At 32.2% G+C, this 19,204-nt stretch overlaps 1 protein-coding gene and 1 pseudogene across 1 annotated transcript; both read right to left on the reverse strand.

Moving 5' to 3' along the window:
* Nucleotides 1–2,231: 2,231 nt before the first annotated feature.
* Nucleotides 2,232–3,616, reverse strand: LOC128162262 (uncharacterized). The gene is made up of 2 exons (XM_052825428.1): nucleotides 3,565–3,616; nucleotides 2,232–3,424 (listed from the first exon to the last, which is right to left on the reverse strand). Exon 2 carries the CDS (start codon nucleotides 3,276–3,278, stop codon nucleotides 2,232–2,234), a length of 1,047 nt encoding a protein of 348 aa, XP_052681388.1. The 5' UTR covers nucleotides 3,279–3,424; nucleotides 3,565–3,616.
* Nucleotides 3,617–4,361: 745 nt separating this feature from the next.
* On the reverse strand, nucleotides 4,362–18,972 carry LOC128162263 (multiple epidermal growth factor-like domains protein 10; annotated as a pseudogene).
* Between the last annotated feature and the right edge of the window lie 232 nt (nucleotides 18,973–19,204).

Consider the following 19,204-nt stretch of genomic DNA (forward strand, 5'->3'; position numbering starts at 1 on the left):
TACACATTATAAAAATATAATTGGAATGTATGCGTTTCATTACCAAATGAATAATACCTTTATAATTATTCCGAATTATTTTAATGAAATACACGCACACACACGAGTGATATTACATAATTATATTATAAAATATATGAGCATGAAAAATGCACATTTTTTTTCAATTCATGCACAAATATATTCAGTAAAAAGAAACTTACCTACAATTTCATGAGATTTGAAGCTCACGTAGTCAGACCTTGTTTTAGATCTGTATATAATATTATCTACAGTATGCCACCTGTCAACTTGTCTCTTTATATTCAATACTCATCTTTTTCGCATAGAATATACGGGGTTTATATAGAGTAATAATACTATGCCTACATAAGATACAAAAAAAAAAATATGCCATAGCATATTTGAATGTTGTATCTAGATAGGTAACTTGTCTCTAATCATGTACGTCATTTCTTCCGCTCTTTCTGTAAAACTATCATAAAATATTAATAAAGATGTGCGATATCAAAGCTGATGATGCTTGCGAAAATCTATGATATACATTCCAATTTGAAGAATATATGAATAAGGGCATAGTATTGATTGCAATACATTTACAAGTTAAATGCACTTACGTTCTAGACGAAACTCCGTCGGACATGGGTCTTAAAGTGGTTTATTAGAAACAAATCCAAATATATAAAGGAAGAAAAATTAAAGGTAAAGATGAACAAACAATGACGTTAAAATACATGTACATGATAACTATTACATGTACCCAATGTTTTAAAAACAATATGCATAATTCAAAACATGTTGATCTTACACATAATTATAGTATGCACAATTCAAGCATGTTGATTTCGCTCAACATCTTTCACAGGTAAATTGTGTATCTTAATTACTGGGCACTCTACATTCAAACACAAAATTGAGAAGATTGGTGAAAATATGTTTCAAATAGATATTATAATGTTGTTTGATTTATTTTAAGGAGAAAAAAGTAGAAAAAATACGATATTGCCTTAAAAATGAAACAATCGGGTTAAGTTTTGAATAACTTTCGTAACTAGTGTTCCAACAGTTATTGTCCTTCACAATGAGTGGTAATAATGTTTAAAGCAATGAAGTTTTGAACTATTTTTCAAACTATTTTCATCATCTTTTTGTATCATATTGTGTGTTATTCGTAACAAAAGTATTTTAAAAAAAGCTTTTAAGATTTGAACGGAAATTATAATGTCTAAAAATTCGTAAAAATAAATATTTTTCTCTTAAAAAAGTTACGAACACTAATCATTTAACGAGCACAATGCAGATTTAAATATAACTTAGAGGTATAAAAAGGAAGTAACGTAGAAAATCAAAGTAAATACTCCCTAATGTTGAATAAAAATTCAATAAATAAATGATTTCTGCTGGCTGGTGACAAACATTAAAACTGTAGGAGTTTGAAATTTGAAAATTGCTTTATAAATTCCACATACAAAATTTCAACACTTACCCACGATCGTCGCGTGTATTATTCCCTGTTGTTTCATACATACCAAAACTCTTCAGAAAATAACGTGATAATGCGCATAAAAATGCGCATGCAATGTACAGACATATCAGTATCAAAATTATTCGTGGTTATTCGAATTTTCACCGAAGTTCCATCACACTGCCGTTGATTTATTATAAAAAATTTTAACCCCATAAGTATTTATGTTTGCGCAAACTCCGAGTGTGGTCCTTATAACATGTAGTAAATAAGGAATAAGGAATCATTCTTTGAGTATTATGAGGTGATAATTTCGGTCGGGGCGTGGTCAAATCAAATAAAGCCCGAAGGGCTTTATGATAGATTTGACCACGCTCCGACCGAAATTATCACCTCATAATATTCAAAGAATGATTCCTTATTACTTATATTTATATTATTTCTAATCTGCACGATTAAATATCTAATAATTATAACATTTTTACCGTTGTTTTAATTCGTATAATTATGCAAACCCCACTGGCGCCCCAGGAATACGTCATTTGACACTTGCATCACACGCATGTTGTACATGAAAACTCACAGACATGTATTGAAGAGTCAAATTTGCAAATTTATTAAGTCGATACAACAAAATATCAAATCAAATATCATTTGATTTTTAAAAAAAATGTGTGTAGTTGCAAAATAGTAAATAACTAGAGTGTTTATTTCGTGATAGCGGAAGGCACTTTCCTCCTGCGCGGTAAGGCGGTCGATCTACACCTCAGTCGAGATTGTACTTGATGGTAATGGAACAGTTCTCAAAGCGGGAGTTATTCAAAACTCCAGATTTAATTCTCGAGTCGGACATGGTGGAACAATTAAGTTCATTTTCGACAGGTAAGTTGGAATTTTCAGAATTATAGGGAACGATTTGAAGATTCTGTGATTGTTGGCCGGAAATTACACATGAATCTTCAGATGGATCATTTATTTTGACACTTGCGGTGGTTATTGTAGATAAAGTTGCACTCGCACTTTTTTTTTGGGTAGAAGACAGTTCACGATTATAGCTACGTATGGAAGCTTCGTTGCGATGCCCGGAGAAGTACATGATGTGTCTTGCTTCAAATCCAGCGTCGTTCATGGCCTGAATTGCTGTCGCTCTTAGACAGTGAGCTGTGTAACGTTTGCACCCGGCGGCCTTGCAAATATCCAGAAGGAAATTAACATATGATCGCTTTTTCATGGGATCGGCTGTGTACCATATGTTGCAATCTTTCGGGTAAGAAATGGCATCTTTAACGCATTTATTGAAAAGATGAGACGCATTTGGGTCCGTTTTAGACAAGAAGAACTTCAACATCTTCACAGGACAAGTTTCGTTTCCAGTTTCATACATTCTTTTGTCGTTCAGTGCTTCAAGTTTGTGAATGCCACCTTGATAGTTTTTTTGTTTTGTTTCATGCTTCAAACAAGCATATATGGAGCCTTCTTCGTCAACTTTGAAATCGAAGGAATCTACCCGAAGCTGATGATGGAATTCAAGACCACGAGACACAAAATGTATCGCGATGATGTACCACATTGCAAGTCGCAGATTGACTGGAGAAGAATATGCACTCTCCAGGTAAGCAGAAATTTTCTGTAAATCTGATTTGTGAATGATTTCCTTATGAGTTGTAGGGCGAGAAGTTCCAGTGACCATTCTATGCTTCATGAGACCGGTCAAACTTTTATTTGCAGTTTTGAATGCTTTATCGTTTACAATGTCTATATTTCGACCGATGTCGGATAAATGCCTGTTTATGGCGGCTCTGATTGCTTTCATGGTATTTTTATGATATTCGGAGGTATGCTCCTTTTTCGGGTTTTGGGGTTTTGCTTCACAGTAAAAGCGACTGAGTTTTTTCGCCAGATCCTCCTCGCAAATCTCAGCCAGATCTAGAGGGACTCCAAACGTTTCAATATGCCAATCTGTAATAGAAAACGCACAATGATATCCATGTTTTGACAGTTATTTGAGAAAAAACTGTAACTGCATAATATGGGCTGTTTTTGTTTGCGTTTAATTGCTGCTTACTAATATTCACTTTTTAAAAAAAAAAGAAGCGTACCTGTAAGAATCTTTAAACCCCATTTGGTGCTTTGTTTTGTAGCCTTTGATTGTGTGAGTTCCTAAAATCCTTTAATTTCGTCGTCGGAAAGCTTGGCAAAACGAGTACTTGTTGGCGTTTCTGGGGCTGGCAACCCGGGATCATCGAATTTTTTCAAATCGGCAAATGCCTGTTGGGTTAATGTTATATCAAAGTCCGAAACGACCATTTCGGATAGAAAATTGTCAAAATCAGAATCAAAACCTTCTAATTTTAATTCTGGCAGGAGGGCTTCATAATTATCCCCACTAAATACTTCAAAATCGCCATATTTTACCGCATCTGATATATCGTCGTTCATGGTGGCTGCATTCGATCGAAATAAAAAATGAAGTGATCAGCAGACGATCATTATAAGAAATCTATTCATCAGCAGACGAGCCGTTTATATAAAATATTTAAATTGCATATTAAGATATTTTTCTATAATTTTTTTTTAAATGGTAACCTTTACATGCTCATTTTAATTTTCATTCATTTTGTGTGCGAAAAGAAAACATTTCAAAACCACTACTTTTTTTATTTAGCACATGCAATGTATTACTACGCGCGCCGTGCAGCCAATACCGTTTTTCGGTTTTGCTATAAGACACGCTCATTTTGTGTCACTCATATTTTTTTGATGTTATTCGGTTTTAGGGTTCAAAATTGATTTGTAATGTTATCACAGACAAAGACAGTTGAAAATGTAAATATATGATTATAATAATGTTTGGTTTGTAATTTATTAATCTGTCTGTGTTTGTTTGTTTCTCTAGTTGTTTTTCTTGTAAAATAAAAGAAAAGCGTAAACACTTACCTACGAACATATCATTGGCTTCTGATGAACTCAATTCAGTTATGTACAGTTTTTAATTTAGCCGTTAGCATTTAAAAAAACATATCTATACCCGATTAAAATTTGTCAAAAAATCAATAAATAAGTAGAATAAAGAACATATTTTCTTTGTTATCATCTGGTATGCAAAATATGTTTCATTTTTAAAAAAGATATATGGATGATAATTTTTTTAACAAAACTCAAAAACAAATGAAAATATGTGTGTAAATAAGATTCTTACTTTTTTGACAGAGGTACCCAATCCAGCCAGGACGGCAGCCATAATCACACGAACCACTGACATCGTTACAACCATCACACGTGTAACTGTTGATACATGTCTCAGTACAGTCTAATCCAAAGTATCCAACAGGGCAAGCTGACATGGACCAAATATGTAACATAATTAGTATTAATCACCACCTATTATGTCATTCTACTTACCTATGTAATACATGTTTTATATATTTATTTTTTCTATGCAATATATTTATACATATCTACTCACGAGTTTTACACAAGTCTCCTTGATAATCAGCATCACATCCAGTAAAACATGTACCATTGATATTGGAACACTGGTCTACTTCACGACAGTGTCCACATGTTTCATTGCATTCAGAACCATACGACCCTATGTCACATGCTTCGAATAAAATGTTCATTATCATTAGGTTAATGTGTTAAGAAATTCAAATCAATTTAAATGTTTTGAAATCAACCTTATATAATCACAATAGATAGTATATTTCATTTTAACAGCAACTTGATCTGAGTAGTCTGATATCAATAAGACATGCATAGATTATCAGATCAATAAAGAAGTAATGTGCTCCGTCCCTTCGGCTAGGTATAATTTACTTGAAATGATAAATTTTATTGCATGTTAATTTGGGGTAGCGATTATACAATGTTTATCTAACTACAGAAGCGATCTATTTAAGTTATTTTTTTTATTTTTAACACAATTAAAAATCAAATGTCTTCATCAGTTTAATAAGACATCAGTAATATGCATTCAGAAAACTTATAGTGTTGATCTAAAATATCAGATTACAAGGTAGCATTATTATCATTATTATTATTATTATTAATATCATTACTATGACAAGTAATGATTGCTATATTTTGTTTTAAATGTATATCATACGACAAAAGACTTACATGTTTTACACAAGTTCCCTTGATAACCAGCATCACATCCAGTCAAACACAATCCATTGATATTGGAACACTGGTTTTTTTCACGGCAATTGCCACATGTTCCTTTGCAGTCATAACCATACGACCCTCTGTCACAAGCTATAAATTTAATTCATTTTAATATGTAAAAATAATTGTATCAATACATTACTCTTATAAAATGTTAAAATAGTTTTCATATTTATTAACGTATCATTAAAACGATCTCCGACAAGCCAAGTCATGTCTAATAGACTGGATTAATAAATCAATTCATTATTTAAAAAATATGGCAACCAGTCCCTATCTCTGGACACAAAAAGAAAGTTGCATGACACGGGAATAGACAAAACAACTAGAGCAAAATTCATTGCAAAGCAACGAGTGGGTCTTCCGATAACGTCGAAAGTAACGCTAGAAGTTCCTTAAAAAAGCAGAGTTCTTAAACCAATAAACATAAGTAACTAAAACAAAATCGTATTATTCTTAGTATGAGTTAACAAATTTCGAATGATTCTTAGTACGAATTAGCAAAAACCTTATCAGCCAAAAGAACGACTTAGCAAATAAAAATCCAATCGTGTTATCAGCCAAAAGTACGACTTAACAATGTTTGAGTTATTTTAGATACGAGTTAATTTTATTTTGAACATAGCACTATTTTCTTAACCAAAAAAATGCAGAATCAAATTTTCCGGACAAATCTTTTTTTAAAGCCTTATATCTCTGCAATGCATTGTTTGATTTTAAAACGGGTTTCAGTTTTGAATTAAGCTTAATAAGCACTTTTTTTTTATGATTAATTACAAATTATCGCTCAAAAAAAGTTATCACAAAAAGACAACTGGCCCCCTAATTTGATAGGTTAGCTCCTTTTTCTTGATATAAAATGAAAGGTCTTGCAAATAAAAACATATTTTGTTCAACAAGTGCTCACATATTATTAGCCGTTCTAGAGATATACGAACAACTGTGTTAAATGGGCCGTTCCTTCAACTCCTTACCGGGGCCACCAACAAAAAAATTTAAGGTATCATATTGTTGAGAACATTATTCTGAGAAACTTTTCTTTTACATTGCTTCTCAAAATATTTCTCCCTTCCCTAGATATTGATGTTCAGAGTTTTTTACTTCTGGCCCTTTAAAACCCCTAGTTACGTAACATATGAATTAGGTATGGTACTAAAAAGAAAAACAGCTGTACAAAGAACATTTTTGCTTCTATAATTGATAACAATTTTTTTTTAGAAAAGAGTTATCATAAAAAGACTTTAGAGCCCTGTTGGCCCCTTATTTTAAGCATGGAGGGACATCTACAAACATTCATCTACAATCACTTAAATTTCAAGCTTCGATCTTAATTAGTTGCAGAGGAGATGCGTGGACAAAATGACAATTAAAAATTTACAAAATCGTCAATATTTAAAACCGGAAGTGACGTCATCATTTTAAAGTTTGATAATCTGTAGCAACTAAAAAGATCTAAAGTTTCTGAGAAATAACGCTCCAAAAAAGTCAGAAAAACAAAAAAACAGATTAATACAGAAAAAAACCGTAGAATAACAAGAGGGTCTTCCGTTTGAAACTTCAGCTTAAACCACCAAAGAAACTATACAAGAAACAGTTAATATATCATGCACATTTTTTGAAAATGTGTTGAAAGGTGTACGGCATGCGGTGATAGCGATGGGTAAATAAATTGACTAGACAGTCAATTTTGACTTGAATGAATTGATTAAGACAGTTAAAAGTTAAAACAAAACGGTTTTGAGTCGCTTGTCGCTTTGGGTTTTATCCGAATCATTACGTTTGATTTAAGGAATGAATTCAATATTTATTTGTTTTATACGATATAAAATGGTTTTGGGACAGTTTACGCTTTATAAACCGCAAAGCGATTTATAAAAAAGCGTAAACTGTTTCAAACCATTTTATATCGTATAAAACTAATAAATATTGAATTCATTGCTTATAATTTAATTTTTTTACTCTTCATTGAAGATAAAAACGGTCATTTGACCTTTAAAATGACGTAAAATTGTACAAAATTCAAACGTAACGTCAGGCGTAGTGATACGTTTTTGACGTTAGTCTTACTATGACGTAGGCAACATACTTTATACGATATAAAATAATTTTTTAGCCAATCAGAAAGCGCGTTACAACCAGAATTAAATTATTTAACAATATATTAAAGTTTGATAATAAATTTAACAACATAATAAACAAGAGGTCCACAGGCCACATTGCATACCTGAGCAACATTAGCCATAATAAAATCAGCTTCGTGGAGTCATATACAAAATATCTGGACGATATAGTAGAACAGACTCTGTTGAAAAGATTCTAAAAATTTCTCCTGAAATTATTATGTAAAACATAATTATTGTAACAGGGTGATTTTATAATCATTATTGAGCATTGCAGTTCATAAAAAGATCTTAAACAACTTCAACAACCATATATTATAACATTTTTTTTTTTAAAATTTGATTTTGGTAATTCAATTCTTGGTAAAAATGCAACTCTCCAATATGGCCCCACCCTACTCGAAGGACTTTCTACACTATCTGAGGTTGTTTTCGCACAAGTAACAGCTTTTCTGACCAATTGATTTTTGAGAGGAAGATTATTCTTTATATCTTACTAAGTAAAAACTGGACCCCTACATGTTGCCAAGCTCTACCTCTTGGGAATATGATTTGATCGAACTTGAATATAGACTACCTGATTATGCTTCCATATAATTTCAGTTTTCCTGGCCTGTTGCTTCCACATAATTTCTGGCCTATTGGTTTTTGAAAAAAAAAATTTAAAGATTTTTTTTTATAAATTGCTATGTTATATTTTGACCCCCAAGTAGCCAAACTCTACCCCTGGAGATAATGATTTGAACAAGATTGAATTTACTTTACCTAAGGATGCCTCCACGCAAATTATAGCTTTTCTGGCCAATTGGTTTTTAAAAAGAAGATTTAAAAAGATTTTGATCTACATATTTTTTATAATTTCAATATAAAATTCGACCCCCTTCCTCTGGGGATCATGAATTGGGCAAACATGAATGTACACTTTCTGAGAATGCTACCATTATATGATACAAGTTTCAGTTTTTTAGCCAATTTTTTTTTTAGAAGAAGATTTGAAAATATTTTTCTCTATATACTTTTATGTAAAAATTCGACCCCATTGTGGCCCCATTCTATCCCTTGGGAATATGATTTGATAAAACTTGAATCCAAACTACCAGAGGATGCTTTAACACAAGCTGCAGCTTTCCTGGCATTTGGATTTTGAGAAAATGTTTGAAAGATACCAACAGATTTTTAATTTCACTTAACTATCTTCCTTTGAAAGTGAACCTGACCCTTGATATTGACAAACTGAAATTCGCTTAACCTAAGAATGCTTTGTGCTAAGTTTGGTTGAAATCAGTCCAGTGGTTCTGGCGATAAAGTTGATAATGTTATAAACAAAATTACAAACAGACGGACGCCAGAAAAAAGTGATCAGAATAGCTTACTTCAACTTCCTGCTCGGTCGAACTACAAATTTAAAGAAAGAAATCAATTTCAAAAAATGTAAAATTATGAAGAAAACAAAACAAAACAAAAATGAAACAGGTGCAATTGAAGAAACTGGCAAAGGTTACTGTATTGGTTGACTTGTTGTGAAAAGTCGGCATGTACCTGTAACATAGGAGTGTTGCTGTGGATTGTAGTTTACAATGGTGCGAGTTATGTGTAGTTCCTACTGCGCTTAACAACAGTTTCACTGCATATTTTTTAAACTAATAGTTTTTATTTGCAATTCACTAACCAGTTTTACACAGATTCCCCTTAAAACCAGCATTACATCCAGTTAAGCAAGTCCCATTGTTGATGGAACACTGGTTTACGTCACGGCAGTATCCACAGGCTTCTCTGCAACCAGCACCATACGTTTCCCCTTCACAAGCTATCGTTACAAATCAATTTGTTATGCAAAATGATCAGACACGAGGTATATTTATTGATTATACTTATTTTTGGTATTTTATTAAAAATTTAAAAAAAAATAATGTTTATCATTTCTCAAATGAAACTTGGAATTTTATGTAAATATTTAATACAAAGAACATGTAAGAATGTAAGAAACTATGATCTACGGTCTTTTGTTATATATGTTTACGGTAATTTGATCCCAATAATTTGATAACGTCATAAAGCCGCAGATTTTTTGATGAATAGTGACGCGTTGTGTTCAACTTAATGATTAACATGCAATGATATTTATCTTACAGATATTGATTGATATCTCAGAGGCATTTTAATAGTTAGGTTAAAGAATTAACGTTGAAGAATCAGTCAATAAATACAACAATATATTGAATATTCTTTTCCTGAATTAAGATATGATAAACAAAAAATGCATCTACATATGCATGCACGTACTTCAGTGTATGACAACCCTAAATATGGTCATCTTTAGTACTGATTTAAGTCTTATACAGTCTCAACAACAAAATAAACATCAATCTGATTGCACTCTTATACAATATTACCAAGAATAAAAAAAAAACATGACTACTTTATAACTACTTCATTTAAATGTGTATAAGCAAATCAAATATTTTGTTCAATAGGTTCAACTTACGAGTTTTACACAAGGCCCCTTGATAACCAGCATCACATCCAGACAAACATGTCCCATTGATATTGGAACAACGGTTTATGCCACGACAGTGTCCACATTTTTCATTGCAATTAGAACCATACGACCCTCTGTCACAAGCTAAACAAAAAATATTAGTTAAAACGATATGTTAACATTAATTTCAATTATTCCTGTTAGAACAGTGAGGAGTGAAATTGAATACTTTGATACTTATTTTCGTAATTTCAAAGACGTATTTCTAATGTGATTAAAATAAAAAGTCGTTAACTGTTAACTATGTAATCATTTTGGATAATATTTGGATACTGGAAGAATAAATTTAAAAATCATGCATTGTGATTTGGACAATCGGTTCGCAATCTACCAAAAAATCTAACTGAAAGAGTGTGCATGCATTTCTGATAGAGCAATGTCCCAAAAAAAATGACAACATTATAACACCGTTTGATACTACATGTACCTAAAAAAAGATAAATTAATAAATAGGCATAAAATATGAGCAATGCAAAGACAAAAAATAAAATACATAGAAATATAATAAATCTATTTTCGATTAAGTTTTGGGTTAAATATTACAATAACATTAAAAAGAAAACTTGAAAAACGTTCAATAAATGCTTTCATCAACAATTCATGCGGGGTATGAAGGTAGCGATCATTGCAAAAAAAAAGGCATAACCTGTTAGCGGGTTATTTATTTTTTCTGCAATGTCGTTACCTTTATATTTCGCTTGAATTACCAAAAAAACATTCTATTGTTTAAAAGATTTTCACATGAAGTAATAATCGTATAATGCAATTTATATCAGAATCATGTGATAAGGATGATATAGTTCTTATAAGAACCAATTTTCATATCATTGTTATGTGATACCAATATAGTTTTGATATGAAAACACTTCATATCAGTTTCATTTGTGGCAAAATTGCCCATGAAGTTGACAGTAGATCATGTTAGGTCTAGTTCTTGCTTATTCTCCCTTGCAGTCTACTACTCCTTAAAACACGTCTTCACTTAATGTATTTATTAATCCACACCCTTACCAGTTTTACACAAGTTTCCTTTAAAACCAGCATCACATCCAGTTAAGCATGTCCCATTGATCTTGAAGCACTGGTTTACGTCACGGCAGTATCCACAGGTTTCTTTGCAGTCAGCACCATACGTTTCCCTTTCACACTCTATAATTACAAAGTTTTAACCAATTTATTATGGAAAAATCAAACATGAAGTATTACATGTATTTGTTACTTATTTAATTCATTTTCTATCCTAGGCTACAGAAAGAAAAATATATATAACATGTTGTCACTTTCAGTAGTATGTGAATAATTCTATCTAGATGCATCTCAGCCTATTTTCGCTGTAGAATGACATTTCTGCAACCTTACCTAGGTCACATCGGTCACCCTGGTAGCCAGGTTTACAGCCCTGACAGATGCCCGTCTCTATGTGACAGTACTGACAGTTAGCGTCTGGACAGGGAACGGAACAGTTAGATCCAAAATATCCTATATCAAGACACCCTTTAGTTCCTACAAATGTAATGATTTAGTTTTTTATTTGTTTAGTTCCCAATATCATCATATGTAAACAACATGTTTTGCTTATACGCAACTATCCATGTGTTACTTCGTGGTAATTAAATAATGCATATTCATCACTTTATGTAGAATTTATGATGACTTTATTGCCAAATAAATACACTCATCATTGGATAATTTTATGTAAAATTAAATATTTTAAAATAATGTCCCCTGTTGTAAGGAATAAACACACTAATATCGATCAAAAACACAGTTTACCATTCACATACTAAACTTAATTTTAAAAATGTTGGCAGAATCCCCGTTACTAACTTTTTATTTACATACTTAATTGAAAAATAATGAATAATCACCATACACCTCCACTTCACAAAGGTTACTGTTAACAAAACCATTAGAATAATAGCTAGGGTAGGTAGCTCCTGGTAGTCTCTCGTTGTAGTAGATGACGTACTGTCCACGTACATGACAGGTGGTGTTAAAGACATCAGGTAAGGTGTCAAGTGTAAAGTTGTCGTCCTTGTAACACAGAGTTCCTTGTAGTATGTCTGTTGTATTGGAGACATACACAGAGAATCCAAGAAAAAACCCCTTTATATAAGAGGCAGAATTTGAATCTGGAGAAGAGTTTAATAAAATGATTTTAGATGAAAGAACATATGTAGTTAGATTAAAAAAACACGATTATGTTACTCGTCTTTGTCTAAACAAAAATATGACTGGGACATATTAATATTAATACAGATATGAAGCTGTTTTGTAGACATATTTTATGGTAATTTAATATCGGTGATGCCTGTGTATAGTAGATAGCGACGTTTCAAACAGTTTACTAGTATATATATGAATATAAGTATAGTGTTTAATGGGTCAACAAAAAGACAAAGAAAAACAAAATTACTTGATTAGTGTATCTAAACAGAGAATAAAACATTTCACTTGATGCCATGTTACAACGCACTTTGAAAAATGAAGTTTTTTGGATAAAACATTTTAAAGTGCGTAACTGCAAACTGAAAGTCGTATTTGGATCATTTTTTAATTGAAATTATTTACCATATTCACAACAGAGGGTTTCTTGTTTCACGGGGATGGGGATGGAGGGGGACACATATGTCTGCAGACCAAAATACATTCCAAAAAAATCATTTTGCTTTGTTACTCTTCAAAAAATATTAACAAATATGAATTAAAATTTACTTAAATATCTAACGTAAACATGTGATTAATAAGTTGTATGCACATATCATCCGCTAAACAATATATTCCTCACTCATAGAGACCGATTTCGATGCAAGATTTTTTAAGACACCCCCCCCCCCCAGCAAAACTTTTATTTAAAAAATAATTATTTAACTACAAATTTCATTTTAATATATATCAATTAGGAATTGATTATGCTTTTTAGTGGATAACCTTGTTTTTGAATATCCGACAGAAATTCCGAAATATTTGGATGCAAAAGGTAGGCGGGAAACTTTGCGTTAGCGTTCGCAGTTTTTGGGGACCAAGTCAGCGCGCTTTGGGTTTGTTTTTTTCAAACGGCGTTTATATTGTCGATATCATATTAACGCACATTGGAAGAAAAAATGTTCAGGTTTAGTCGAAATAATTGATACTTTTATAAACAATAAATGATTGTTTTAACCTTATTTAGTTCAATGGAATGAATTAAAAAAGAACCCAATGCTTTTTCAGCTTACTTGAAAAACCGTTTCTCGATTAGAATTTTTTTCTTTTCTCATAACTTTACGTACATGTAGTTTGCTATTATCACATAAATTCGGGAGATTTGAATTATCCAGATATGACATTATTGTATCGCTTAGCAACAGCTTCTGCATTCTTCTTTTTCTGTATATGCAGCAAATTTAAATTTTATCTGGTATATTGGGCAATTCCAGAAACGAAAATGAGATATATATTGATAATGGAGATCAATGTTTAACATATTTCAGCTGGCTCCAATTGCATGTGCTTGTAAACAAACACGATGTGGAACAAGGATACGTTAGTTACATATCATTGTCTATGTTTGTCAAAAACAATATGATCTTCTAAAAGAAAAGTACGAAAATAAAACACACCCTAATGTTTATTTTTAAGTTTATTATAATTTATATTTAAGTTTGTGAAATTAATTCTTTTTATAAAGAAGTGATTTATTTAATTAGAACTTATAAAGATGGTCTATGTTGAAACACTTATAGATTTTTTAGCATATCATTGGGAAAAATTGTGTGGTCAGATCAGTTTTTTTTCAATATCACTGTACTTTATTTACAACAAAGCTTATTTCTTTTTACCAATTTTAAACGTTTACTCCAAGTTGCTGAATATCATATGTTTTGAAAGGAAAATGAAAGGTAGGGGACCTGCTTCCTGTAATTAATTAAATGATGCTCTATTTATGGTTGTTTGTAAGGTGTATATCCAAGCTCATTGTACATGTCTTTTTGTATTTTAAGAATATGCAATGTTCATCTTTTCTCCATTCAACGTTTCAAATAAGGCATTGTAGAGTTGAATCTTAAAACTTCCCATCTAATCAAATTTTATTAGAGCCTAAAAATGGTTTGTAAAATGTTAGGACTTGAAAATGTTACTTTTTTAAAAGAGAAAACCTTATTGATGTGAAAACCTGCCTCCTTGAAACAATTTAAAATAAATAGATTGACATGATCAATAAGAGGCAGAACATTTCTAGCTGCTTATCTGTTGCCCAGGTAAAAAAAAAATCGGATGGAAGATCTGGGACCCAATCGAATGGAAGATCTGGGATCCAGATCGTCCATCTGCATTTCTTGAGTATTATCCATTTCCTTTTTTACGCGTGCGCAGGTTGGTCGAATACTCTCCGAAACTAACTGGTTCAAATTTTAACTTTTAGCGCTGCATTAAAAGGTAATAACGGCATTCCGATAATAACAGTACGTCATTGAAAATAATTAATTAAATAAAAATGGTTAAAGTTACCCCCAAAAAAGCCTCCCCCCCTTTCTCGGAAAACAAAATCATTCCACAGAATCCCTGAGAAAACTTTCAGGAGCTCCGCATATAACTGTAATTTTTTACAAGATTCATTAGCGCTTGTCGCGTTCGATAAAAAAACGCGCGTAAAATTGTATGTGCTTTGACCTTCGTACCGGGTATACCCATTGAGTAAATAAAGTCGTTGACCACGTGTTAGGTAGAAATGTTCTTTTCATCAATCGCCTTGACGAAGATGCACGAAAGTTAGTACGTATAATGTTTTTCAAGGGATATTCGGAGGGGGGTCGGGGGGGGGGGGGGGGTCATGAAGTAGACAATTAACAGATGTCTATACTATAGTTTTTATAGGAAAAAAATTACAACTGCCTTAGAAATAACGAAATGGTGTCGATGTTTTTACACAGACAGTATGATCAACACGATCAATGAAATTTCTAATCATGCATTTCTAAAGAGTTAACAAGATAGTGTACGCGAACAAAGAACAATCGGTAAAAACTTCGTATATGAGTGCCAGACAATCCCCAAACAATTGATAAAAAATGACTAACTAAACCCTAAGAGCTAAAAGCTTAGAGCTAAGAGTCCTATGCCCAAAACACTTTTTTAATCCAATTCAAGACTAAATCTACATGTATTAAAGTAATTAGGCTTTAGGCATTATTAGGAATATAATACATGTAACACATCATATAGATCTATAGTATATCAATTAACTTTAATGTACCTGTATATGCCTCCAGAGCAATTGCACTTCATTATGAAACAAACTCATTTTTATATCGAAAGCGTTTGTCTCTTGTCTATACATCTAATACTGTATCATGGCCAGACATTAATTTTGTTTAACGTCATAAGTATCATGACGCAGCTGCGAGGAAAGACCTATTCATTGCTTTGCAACAAGATCGTTTCTCTTTCACAACTTATTATTTTACTATATGGTTCTTTATCGTGCCAACACCGACCGCGACAATTGACCATATATAAGAACATGCGGTCACGATTTGTTTTCGAACTACCATGCTATAATATAACGCTTCAACAATGAAATTTACTATAATAGTAAACTTAAATCTGTTAACCTTTTTTATGAAAATAATAACAATATTACAAAATTTCTGTTTCAAATCTTATTATTAAATGATATTTTCCTCACAATTTTACCACCTCACTTGAAAATGTATTGGATTTGTCCTTTTACCAAGCCGATGAAGTAGTTGTACATTTCTTATTGTGATTGTTTTCTTTAAATTTTGCTCATAAGTTGATAGGAGAGACTCGCACATACATAGGACATACATATGTAATGATGTTATACTCCAAATAATGATACATATTTGCAATTGAATTGTTGCTGAGATAATGGACTAACCCCAAAACAGCCTTATTACAACAACGGAAGTTAGGTTTAGCAAATTAACCTATTCATTAACAAAACGTAGAAAATGTGACTATACCCCATCGTTTATTGTCCGTCCTGAAGTAGATGGTGATGTGATGTATGCCGTGGATGCTGGTCAAGTTCACCCACCAGGTGGCGGTTGTTCCTACACCTGATATAGCACATTGATCTCCTTTCCAACTCAGGTCTGATTTACGTCCGTCTACAGCCATACTGGCGTTATATCTCTCTTTATCGTGTTCGTATATGTTCTGTTGGTATGCTGGTTTGTTGAGGGCGACATTAACTGTGAACATAAACAAACATGTTCTAACAGCGTTACAATCGTGATGATGTAAACTCGTGCTTCTTATAGCTTATAAATAAATACATTTATGCATGCATTGAACATTCAAAATAAATGCAGTAATTGTTGTTGAAACGATTCAAAGATTCAAATTATACAATTTATCAATTTTCCCTAGCAAAACCTATATATAAAATTCAAATGTAGTTCCACCGGAGAAAGAAACTAAGTATCATAAATATAATTATACGAGGGTTGTCCCAAAATAATGTAGACAGCACACAATTTCTAATCTGTTCACTGCAATTTCATTAGACTTCTGTGTTTTCTTCAATGACCCTTTGGCAAACAATGCTGAAAAGTTCAAATCTGTACTGTATTTATTTCTCGAGAAAATGAATAATTAGTAACAACAAGTTTTGTCACGCGGCGCAATGTGCGACGTCGAAAATTTCCAGTTTTACGTTATTGCTAAACCCTCCACATCGTTCACGATAACATTTACGTTTTATTTCCGAAAATGTCTTAGAAAAAATATTATCTTTGAACATGTACTCTGCGTGCACATTCAATATACATTTCTAGTTTTGTTTTGTTTTTAAATATTCTCTAAGTACAAACGATCTGTCGGCTCCAAACTTGCCCTGTATTACTTGTTGTCTAACGTCCGTCTTACCGAAATGTGTCGTTCAACATTTTGACGTCCATTGATATCGTTCGGTGTTTCTTTTTTCCACTTATTGTCATCAGACTTGTTCAAATATTTTCAATGTTGTTTAACTACTTATTCACAAAACGCATTTTTAATCGATTTTGTTAATTTCATTTACTTCCAAAGCTGCTTAGGATTTATTTCATGGTCTTTACAATATTGTATCAGTTACTGCTGCGCCGCCTTAAACGCTGACAACGTCATTTTATTATCAGTTAACTTTTCAACTTGTCACAAAACGCGCTATAAAATATTTAAAAGTATTGTTATAGCCAAAACATTTTTTGAGTAAATGAAAGAATTATTATCAAATATCAGCGTATGTTTAATTTGAATTTTTTCATTCGAAAAGTACTTATCCGCCCAATTTTCAATTCATTATGTTGATTTTAACTTTTTGTTTTTGACATTGCGCCGCATGTCGAATTTCTGATCTAATATGCTTTCATTTCACTAATTAAATCTCAAAAAATATTCAATTTTAAAACATTATTTGAATGCAAATTTCTTGAACCCTTTGTGGCACAAATTTCATCTTCCTTTGTTTTCGATTAACTGAATAACGCCACTTGTCTACGCTATTTTGGGACAACCCTCGTATAAATATAAACTTTGATATCTGAAAGAATAACACTGAATTTTAAACCCCTATGGATATATACTAATGCTGCATGAATTTATTTTAATACTATCGTTACAATAACATCGTTTACACAAACAAAAGTTGCAGCATTAACCGAAGTTTGACGTCATGAATCATGGTTGGTACCAGCACAATAAAGATCACAAACTTGTCATTGGTCCAAAATACCGAACCATTGACCCTTCTCGGAATCAAGTGCCATTAGAAACGCAATACTTCCTTTTTATATACACGATAAGAATCTAGCCTTTCAGAGGAGTGAGAGAGAGAGAGAGAGAGAGATGAATGATGGATGGACGGACGGACGGACGGACGGATCGATCGATCGACCGATCGATAGATAGATTTAATGATTTATTTATTTATTTATTTATTTATTTGTACATGTATTTTGGCTGTGGATATTGCTTTAAGAATGTGGTATCGCTTTGATTATTTTATAGATTTTCTGGGAAATTCAATGAATTACTTTAAATAATTTCTCTTTTACTTGAATTAAATTTCTACCTATGTTATATGACATAACATAACTTGGGGCAGTTTACGCTTTATAAACCGTGAAGCTGTCTATTAAAAAGGGTAAACTGATCAAAGTTATGTTATACTCGTATAACAAAGGTAGAAATTAAAATTTAATTCATTCCTTATAATTTAACTGTCTACTACTAAAATCAGAAAATAAGGTTCATTATTTAGTTAAAAGATGTTAATTTGTACAAAATTCAAACGTAACGTCAAGCGGATTAATACGTTTCGCACGTGCGTCGTAATGTGACGAAGGCAAGTTATGCTATACGAAATATGTGATTTTGTTTAGCCACTCAAATAAGGCGTTACAATCAGAATTAAATTATTCTTTTAAATTACCGATAAATGATTTGGGTCCTTCCTGGCAAAGTAACCCAAAACAACCTATTTTAAAGATAACAATAATTTTTTGAAACATACAAAATGTTGACTCACAATACGCCAGGGCAACTGCCGGCAGACAAAACCAAACAATGAGGGCACAGAGGTGATACACAGAGTGTCCGGACAGATACACCATGGTAGGGTTGTTGTTGATCTCGTCAAACTATACAATTTTATGAGTATAGATTTGTTTACCAAACAGAGAGAGCATAACTAATATAAAACAATACTCCGTCTGAGAAGACAGATGTAGACAGGCTTATATAGTTGCTCAGAAGTTTAAGTAGGGGAGGAGTTAAATGTGTTTGGGGTAGAGAAGGCGCAAACTCAATGATCATGTGACAATATGATTACGTGGCGAGGAAGTAACACAGGAAAATTTAAGAGCTTAGAACAGTTTTACATAACTAGCTGTCGACCATCATCACTACAAGAAGATTTTT

The sequence above is a fragment of the Crassostrea angulata genome, chromosome 9 (genome assembly GCF_025612915.1).
Source record: "Crassostrea angulata isolate pt1a10 chromosome 9, ASM2561291v2, whole genome shotgun sequence".
NCBI classification, from domain to species: Eukaryota; Metazoa; Mollusca; class Bivalvia; order Ostreida; family Ostreidae; genus Magallana; species Magallana angulata.